Source organism: Equus quagga, chromosome 11 (genome assembly GCF_021613505.1).
Source record: "Equus quagga isolate Etosha38 chromosome 11, UCLA_HA_Equagga_1.0, whole genome shotgun sequence".
NCBI lineage: Eukaryota > Metazoa > Chordata > Mammalia > Perissodactyla > Equidae > Equus > Equus quagga.
Genome location: NC_060277.1, coordinates 26722669 through 26732115, shown reverse-complemented (window position 1 = coordinate 26732115; position 9447 = coordinate 26722669). Strand labels below are relative to the sequence as shown.

Genomic DNA, 9447 nt, shown 5'->3' with positions numbered 1-9447 from the left:
TGTCCTGTAAGTTCAGCATTCGATCTTCAGTAGCCTGGCATATAGCCAGCATTCAGTTAATAGTTGACTAAGTAGGGGTGCTTAAAAATGCCAACTTTTGGATGGAATTCTTTAGTCAAAACCTACTGCTAGTTGACATGCAAAATAGCTTCACTGTAATATTCTGTCGAATAGGGAACAAAGAGGTAAATCCCTAATGGTTTAAATAGACTCACACAACCATGATAACCCATGAAAGACTCCTTGCACCAGAAAAAACTTACAATTCAATGGATTGCACTTTCAGCCATTTTTTATTTACAGTTTGTGTTCAATGCAAATCAATTCCATAACATGAGAAGTTACTATGAATCAAAGCATAAATACACAAACACAATATACAATCCAAAACAGAGGTACAGCATCCAGATATGAAACAAAAGGGAATGTTCATTCACACACACAGTAGCTCAAGATCTGATGGAGATTGTTGTTCCGGTGTAGGTTTCTAAAGGTGGGGAAAAAAAATGACTGGTTATCAAGACTACTGTGTTCATATTAGATACAGGAACATCTAAGCTTCAGTGTGTGACCATGCGAACAAAAGACTTCAGGGAGTATCTATTTTTCAAAAGGTTTTTGTGCATCGAGGCAGTTGTGAAAAGATTTACTTTCCAGAATCAAGCCCACTTTAAGCTTTAGGACCAGGTTCTAACTCTCTAAAAATATTGACTGATAACAGAAAGTGTTCCAAATGTGGCTCTTCTGATTCATAGCTTTTAAAAAAAGTATTTACAGAAAAGAGTATAAAAGTTTTTCTGAATTTAATGCAAGTTAGCTTCCAGTCTCCACTTCCCAAATACTTGATTTACAGTTTCAGCTCCTTCATATATTTGCCTTTTTAATTTCAAGATTTGTCAATTTTCTCTTCAAAACAGATCACTTTTAAATTGTAAAAAGTATCCAACATATGCTAAATAAAAAGCATTTTGAAATTAGCTGAGGTCAATGCACTTCTACTCTTTGGAATCAGTTCAGCTAAATGAATCTGGCGCTCTTATTGAATATAGGTGATTAGTATATAAGCAAAATTTACTCATTATGCTTGGATTTAGGGTGGATTCCAATCCATCATTACTCTGGCACATGCCAATTACTACATAAAGTCAACTGCAATGACAAATTCAAAGCCTCAGAGGAAAGGATTCAGTTCTCAAGAAAACAGTGATAGCTTAACAACGTAAAACTTTATCCCGAGTACATTGGCATTAAATTAGTACTGTTGAAACAATACATTGAGGATTTACAGTAACACCTGGAAGTTCCTTCTAATGTACATATAAATAGAATCATGGAAGCTTTTTCTATTACCTAACTGTTTTATGGCCTTAGAGATTTAAAGAACCAAATGAAAATTGGATCTGTTCCACATCCCATCCTTTATCTCTAGATAAGGTAAAATCTATTCTGATTTTCAAGGTAGAGTTTTATGTGTCCATATTTCTTAAGCCATATTTCAAGAAATCATCTCTTAAAACTTTTAGATGTTGTCTCTCTTCATCTTGTACATGAAACTCCAGCAGATTTAATATTGGCATTCATCAGCTAGTCAAACCCTTCACATGCTCTTCAAACCAATCAAATTTGGGATCCTCAACATATTCTGTGTCAATAAAAGAAGGTGTGCAATTTGCAGATTTGATGAAGACCTGTTTTTTCCCTTGCCACACTGGACATCTAGATGCAATTTGGATTGGGTTTAGAAGATGGGGAAGTACAGATGTTTCTTGGCCTGAGTCTCTTAACAGTAGAGATGTAGAAGGGAGAACGAGATCACAAAGAGACTGGCTGTTGACTGCAGAGTACCACCGTTTGAATGGGTGGTGGCAGTAGCTGTATTTGGGGCAGCCGAGGTACTCTGGGAGGAGTTACTCGAAGTTGTTGCAACAGTTGTTTGATTTGAATAAATCTAAAATATATAAAAAGTTACACTGATAAATTTCCACGTCACACCTGCCTCCACATACAATTAATATACAATTAAGATAGATGACACATTCTCAGATGGCCCTTTTCCCACCATTCCCTTACCCACATCACTTAATTCTCAATTCTTGCTTAGTCCCACCAAGGTCATTCTTTTAAGTTTCAAAACAAACTACCTAGAGATGCCTAATAACTACAAGTAGCAACAACTAAAAACACAAAAATGTTCTTCAATAACTATGTAACTCCCAAGAATATGAAATTCTTTATAAAGGAATAAAGGACCAAGCTAACTAATCCAGTCTCTGTGACTATACTTACATACTGGCATTGCAAAAGGTTTCCTCTATTTTTCCAGGAAGATTTTAAAGTTGCACAAATAATTGGGATTTTAGAATACTGTCCGTTTGAGACTTATGGTACTAGAATCAAGTCACAATCAACGATTTGCTAGGTCACTTTCACATACCTGTTTAATACAGCCTTGGTTTTAATTTAAGGGGACATGGGGTGTCTTAGACGCTCCCCTGAAATCCTGAAATTATATATAACTCTTCTCGAAAATGGCCACAATATTTGTGTTAAGTTGAAAAATAAACTAAGCCCTTGCTTCAAGGCAAAATGACTTCATCAAAAATACCATGAAGTTGGAATGACTTCACAAAAGACACCAACGAGTTTGGACCAGCAGCAGCCTCCCTGGCTGGTCACTAAGCTCGGTGCTGTGACCAAGAACCAAGGTTCCCCCAGTGTCCAGCGCCTGAGTGGCATCATTCACCACACTGATTTTTTAAGTCACGAAATGCACAGCCCAGTGGGGCACGTGATAATCTCTCCTTTGTCACAGAACAAAGGCAGATGGGAGATTCCAGCTCTCCCTATAAGGGAGGGCATACAAGGGTTTCTGATTACAGGCGGGCAGAGGACGTGGCACCACGCAAGAGTCTGGGTCACATGCACATTTGGCTGCTTATTGATCCAAGATAATATTAATCCAAAGATTAAACCTTTCTACTTTAGCACCAGCTCCTTTTGTTGTAAAACCCATAAGGTTATTAAGCAAATATTGACTAAAGGAATGTACAAATCCTATCCAAAATAGACTAATCAAAAAAAAAATCTTGATCGATTCAAATATATTTATTGGACACCTACTGTGTGCAAGATTCAGCTTGTCCTACCAGGAAATAGCACTTCTACTAAAAGGAAAGCATTAATATGGGGAATTATTTAAATCAGGCTGCCTGTTTGGGGACCAAACCTGGTTTGGGATCCCAGAAGGTAACCTATCCGTTCTTATTCATACAAAGAGCTTTAGTGCCCCAGATGACTGTTAACAGAGCCCAGTGCATCAATCTGGGAATTTAAGGGTCCTCCACACCAACAAAAAAAAACTAATGTTGACATTAAATAAAATGTTCCCGACTAAACTAAATTTATTTGCTTAACTAAAATCTCCTCTTAAAATTTAAGGGGAAGAATTCCGGTTATAGGAGACCGGGGCGGGGGTGGGAGAGGGCAGTTTGTGTCTGCGGCCGTGCCCCTCCCCCACCCAGGAATTGTGAAAGGAGCGCACCCGACCCGCGAGACAACAATAGGGTACAGTTACCCGCCCGCGGAGCGGAAGACGCCGAGCGCCCCACTGTCAGGCTGCGCTCCAAGGTGATCCTGGTGGCTGGGTGTCTGGGGACCAAGTCCGGCGAGCCCAACTTTTCGGAAGGAGAGCCAAGGAGACACTCCTCAGAAAGTCCCAATTGATGGCGGTGAAGAGCCACCCACTCTGCCACCCTTGCCCTCCAAACTCAGCTGCCGGAGAGAAATGCTCCTTCTCGCCTCCCTATCCCCTCGCTCGGGTCTCCCAGGTTCAGCCCCTGGCTTCCCTCGCGGCCCTCCCGCACCCACCAGCGGGGCAGCGCACTCCTGGTAACTGCGCCGGGGCGAGGTCGGTTCCCGGGATAAAGGATCTGGGGAAGGGGCCACGGCGATGGAGACAAAGCCCGGCGGGGACTCAAGACAGCAACGTCCCACCTGCCGCCTGTCTAGAGCTAGCCAATCTGGGCTAGGTAACACAGGGTTCCAAGGTTGACAAGAGATGGACATGTAAGGTCGCACCCAGGAGAGCGCAGGATCATGAAAGGGTGCCCGCCCAGGCTTCAACAGCGAACCACGCGGGACTGGAGTAGGTTAATAGGGCCAGACAGCCAGGGCTTCCTCGGGATCCCGGAATAGCTGAGTGGAGGATGGGCGAGAACGGCATCCCCCGGAGGGGACCGTCGCCTCTTTGTGTGGTGCGCTGGGGGCGCGAAGACACTCCTAAAGGAAGCGGGCGCTCAGGGGATCCAGGGACGACCTCCCCTAAGAGCCTGAGGTCTCCAGGCGCTCCATAGGTGGGGAGCGCACACTCTTTTCTCCGCTGGCGCCTCGGACCTCTGGGTGAAAGCGCGCGGCGAGCCCCAGGTTGCCTGGGGTGGGGCCGGGTCCTTTCAGCCAGGGCGCCGCGCTGCATTGTTCCCGGGGCTGCGGGAGGGGACGAGGCAGCCCGCAAGGGAGTGGAAAGTGGGCTCCACATTGCCCTCTCCCCCTGCTTGGGTTATGCTACATTATCCTCGTCCCAGTCCGCAGCCCGAGGTGGGGGCGCAGGTCCGTCCCCTGGGGACGGCTCCACCCCGCCCCCCCAGTCGCGGCCCCCGAGCGCCGCGGGACCCCACGGCCTCACCTGTGTGGGTAGGAGCAGTGCCAGAAGCAGCAGCCCCAGTCCGAGCCTGGCCACCATCGCTTTGCCCATGTCCACTCCGTCGGCGCGCGACACGTATCGCTGGAAACTGGGTGCGTGGAGAACCGCTGGTTGGGGACCGGCGCAGGAAAGGTGGAGAGCGGGACCGGCCAGCTGCCCCTTATATACCAGGACAGCCACAATAGCCGTGACGTGCGACCCGCCCACCCGCGCTCCCCTCCGCCTTCGCCACCGCCCCCCGAGCGCCCGCCCGCCCGCTCCCGCCCCCTCGGGCTCCCCGGCGCCCCCTCCCTCCGCCGCTGCCGCCGCCCGGGCCCTAGGCCGCTGGGAGATCCCGGGGTCCCCGAGCTGCAGGTGGGCGGCCGGCGCTGCCGGCTCCCGGCCTGGCGCTTTGTGTGTCCCCGAGCGCGCTGCGTGCAGGCTGGCAAAGGCGCCTGGCGACAGCCACGCAGGACCCGGCGCGAACTCGCGAGCCCCACAACCCGCTCCCGGGGCCGGGCCCAAGTTTCCTTTGTTTCCCCAGACCTGCCATCTTACCCACCGAAAGAGAAGTCTACGCCTCGGGTGCGGCGCGCAGCCTCCACCCACGGCCCGGACTGCGGCGCGGGTTGCGCGGGGCCCGGGACCGGGGGCTCCCTCGGCTGGGCTATTCTCAAATTCCCGCCCCAGGGGAAGGGGAACGGTGCGGGCTTTGTGGGGACCCCGGGCTTGGCGAGGTGACGGGGCCGCCCCCCGCGTGCTCTTCGCAGGCTGGTCGGCGAGGCTCGCAGGCGCCGGGCGCCAGGGCTCCGAGCAATCGGTGTGCTCGGGCCCGCGCCCGCCCCCTCCCCCAGCCGCTCGCTTTGTGTTTTGGTCTCCCGTTCGCCAGGCTGTGTGCGCTCAGTGGGGTATCCCGGGTCCGCAGCCTCCCGAGAGTTGGGGAGCTGCTGCCCGGACACTACAAACCACTGGGTTTCGGTCCCCGGCTCTCCCCCCTGCCGCGGCCGGCGGACGGGGTGAGGAGGGGACAGCCCACCCTGAGGGTTCACCCCCTCCCCAGCCCTAAAGGCTCCGCTTGCCCTCCCGACGCGGCTTTGCTCCCAGGTCCTACCCAGGGAGCAGCAACTTCTGGCACTCCACCAGAATTCGCTGCCCCTCTGGAATTCCTGAGGACACGGTTCTTCAGTCTCTCTTGCAACGTACTTGCTCGTTTCGTTTAGAGAGCAAAAGCTTTCGGGATAACGCACTTAATTTTCCGTAGCTGCCATTAGGCAATTTAATGAACTGGCCCAAATAGATTAGTCATCATTCTGCAGATTTTAAATGGAATATGTTTTCCAACCATTCTCTTGTGAAAACGTTCAAGCATATAGCTACGGTAGAAATAATTTTCCTGGTGGAATATTTTTGGTTTAATTTTTAATTGCAGGACTTAATCCTTTTATTTAAGGTTTGCCCAAGTGTTTTTCTGGTCTTTAAAGCAAACAACAGAGACGAAACCTAGTAAGAATGGGAATTTGTTTAAACTCCACTTTTGCAGAACAGTCCTGTAAAAACAAGGTTAGTTTTAAGGAAGCCGAGCGACAATAAAACCCAAAATAGTTGGTCTGTGGCTGCGGCGGCCTGTGCCTTCCTTAATGATCAGCCACTTTAGCTCAGTAACTTTCCACGTTTAGAACGTGCTTGGGAACACAAGAATTTCTTCCGTGCACCAGTGGACTTTCCTGTTTAATGATGTTATCACATCGTATAGAAATAAACCATTTGTGTTCAGCTTCTCCACTCTTCCACGGTGTGAATGGATTGTGGTTCAGGAGTGCCAAGTTCCAAGGCAGGGCCCATAGAAGTTTCTCCAGAAGCTGCTTGTTGAACTAATTGATGGTATTCATAGGATCCATTTATTTTGTCCATCTTTTTTTTCCTATTCATCTCCTCTGCTCCTCCTCTCCCCTGCCTCCTCCCTCCCCCCCCCATTATTAATTTAAGGCAATGGACTAATGGAGAGGTTAAGCATACAGACTCCAGAACCCGCTGCCTGGGTCCAAACCTGGTTATGCACTTTTGCATGAGGCAAAAAGCCTCAGTTTCTTCATCTGTAAAATGGAGATAATAGAACCATTATTAATTTGTTATTAAAGAGTTATTGTATATAAAGTGTTAGAACAGTGCCTGCCTCATACTTGGAGCTCTCAGGTGCTATTTGCTTCTGCACTGAAGGTCCCAGAAACCAGAAGGTATTTCCCTTCTTTACAGCTGTGTCATTCGTGAAAGAAATATCAGGCTCCAAATAGCACCCAAAATTAGTAAGGCACTTGGGATCAATGCTTTGTAAGCCACCTCATCACCAGCTAATGAGACTGCATAATTCACAAAGCAAGGCCCTTCACATCTGCCCAGCATCCTGGCATCCTGTGGGGGGTGTTCCCCAGGGCTTGCCAATCTGTACCTTGGAGCCTTAGCCCTCTGAGGGAAACCCTCTTTACAAATCCCCACCCCATTCTAGTTCCTATATGGCAAGAAACTCCAGAGACCTGGCTCAACCTCTCCCTTGGGGTTCTTTTGTTTGTAATTCCTTCTTCCTATTCATTCTCCTCTGGTCCTGGTTTTCCATAGTTTCTTGTTTGCTTTTCCCTTAGCCAATAGTAGCTCAGGCCACTAGACTAAATAGAGAAACTCATCAGTTATCCTAGAAGTTTTCTTAAGACACATGGCCAATTTTCATTTTTACAGAGAAATTATTTCATGAAGTAATCTTGAAACCAGTTGATTCCATAAATTGATGTACGTGCGGAAAGCCATAGCTTTAAGTTTTAATGTTGTTCATGAAATAGCATATGACCTAACTTTTTGATGATAGTTCTCTTGTGAGTACAATTAAGGGATCAATACCCATAATTTCTAAGTGCAGAACTGTGAGGAATGACGAAGAACCAGACTGACACACCTCGGAGTGGACTCTCGAGCCAGACCTGGATTTGAATCTTCCACTTTGTAACAATCTGACTTTCGGTGAGCTTCCTGACCTCCCAACACCTCAATTTCCTCGTCTGGAAAATGGGCTAATAATACCTGCCTCACAGGGGTATGATCTTAAGTGAGATAATGTGTATGTTTAGCAGACTGCCTGGCACTTTGTAAGGACTCATTAAGCTGTGACTTCTATTGCTATAGGATATGTTCATTATAATGTGGCTTTTAAAATCTTTCATTTGGGGGCCAGCCCTGTGGTTAAGTTCACATGCTCCACTTCCGCCGCCCGGGGTTCACTGGTTCGGATCCTGGGCGCAGACATGGCACCGCTCATCAAGCCATGCTGAGGCAGCGTCCCACATAGAAGAACTAGAAGGACCTACAACTAGAATATACAACTATGTACTGGGGGGCTTTGTGGGGAAGAAAGGAAAAAAGAGAAAAAGATTGGCAACAGATGTCAGCTCAGGGCCAATCTTTAAAAAAAAAAAAGAAAAGAAAAATCTTTCATTTGGATAGCACTTGCTCTTTTTTTCAAGCATCTTGGCATGTGGCATTTCACATGTGCATCTAAGAAGTCAGTAGGGAAGATGGCATTAGTTTAATTTTCACTTCTGGGGCACAGAGAAGTTAAGTAACTTGCCGAAGGCTACATAGCCAGTTACGCGCCTCACCGAAAGCTAGAATCAGTTTCCTGCCCCAGGTCCCAAGTGTTTTCTGCTTTGCCAATAAGAGCAGAGGCTGTGTCTTTCTCTACCCCACATCCTCTACGCTTGGCACTCAACATTTGCTGGTTGAATGGACTAATATTAAGGGAGCAGGTTAATTTGTTTTTTTAAGGTAAAACAATAAATCCCATTTCTAGGGAAGTAAAAGATATTACCTGACATTTTTAGCACTTCTCAGCAAAATGAGTATGAAACATAATATTAATCCAATAAAGGATATTCCTTTCATGGTTTATAGCAGAAACGGTGGCTGAAATAAAATATTTCATTTAAATTTTCTTCTTCAATATGGTGCTGTTATGTTCACAATACTCTTCCCCCTTATTCCATGCCACCCTGGACTTGGCTGGCATTGAATAATTTCATTTACCCTGGTTTTTCGGCTGAGCTTTGTTCCCTGCTCAGGAACTCCAGTCTGCTCCAACCATGAGATGGCAGTGAAGGTAACAAAGTGAATTAGCGTTTGTGACTGAATAGGTTCTAAATCCCCGGGCTGGAGCATGTTGAATCGGCTGATGGAGTCACAGCCTGACTCTGTGGGGACGTGCTGCCCTCTGCTGGCCATAGCCGTCCCTCAGCGCTCACTGTCAAAAAATAAAGCAAAAACTCTCCTTTGTGCTGAGAATAAAAGACCTGAATTTTTGAAGCCTTATAAAGCTAATAAACCACAAGGAGCTTCTTTGACTCTTAGTTCCTTTTTTCCCCTCTAGAAGCTCTCAAAGAAATTCTCTCAAGTCTTAAGCTTCATCCAAATAAAAAAACAAATGTAAAGTGAAAGAATTGTAAGTATTTTCAGATGCAAATTGAGTAGAAGGATGCCCACCTCTAAGCATCCTGGGGATTTTTTCTTAAGGAAATGAAAGGGAAAGAAGTAACTCTTAATTCCTTCAGCCAGAATTTAAATTCGGTGACTCCGTTGTGTTGGTAAGGATGCTTGCCAACATCCTTGATGCTGATGGGATTCTGGAAAGGAATCTGACATCTATCAATATTAAAAATACATGTCCCATAGACCTAGCAATTCTAATTTTAGGAATTTCACCTACAGATATACTTGCAGAAATGCAAAAG

General features: G+C 46.8%; 1 protein-coding gene across 1 annotated transcript; it reads right to left on the bottom strand.

The window, feature by feature from the left end:
• Nucleotides 1–274: 274 nt before the first annotated feature.
• LOC124246725 (translation initiation factor IF-2) lies at nucleotides 275–8941 on the bottom strand. The gene is made up of 5 exons (XM_046675192.1): nucleotides 8747–8941; nucleotides 7623–7747; nucleotides 5241–5785; nucleotides 4682–4858; nucleotides 275–1948 (listed from the first exon to the last, which is right to left on the bottom strand). The coding sequence occupies exons 1-5, from the start codon at nucleotides 8939–8941 to the stop codon at nucleotides 1908–1910; spliced, it is 1083 nt and encodes a 360-aa protein (XP_046531148.1). The 3' UTR covers nucleotides 275–1907.
• Between the last annotated feature and the right edge of the window lie 506 nt (nucleotides 8942–9447).

What these genes read in the sequence shown, in the direction of transcription:
- LOC124246725 (XM_046675192.1), bottom strand. Translation starts at nt 8,941, where the DNA reads ATGGCCAGCAGAGGGCAGCACGTCCCCACAGAGTCAGGCTGTGACTCC. An exon ending in AGCTCAGCCGAAAAACCAGG is followed by an intron (nt 7,748 to 8,746) that starts GTAAATGAAATT and finishes CCTGTGAGGCAG; the next exon opens with GTATTATTAGCCCATTTTCC. An exon ending in AGGCGTAGACTTCTCTTTCG is followed by an intron (nt 4,859 to 5,240) that starts GTGGGTAAGATG and finishes CTGGTATATAAG; the next exon opens with GGGCAGCTGGCCGGTCCCGC.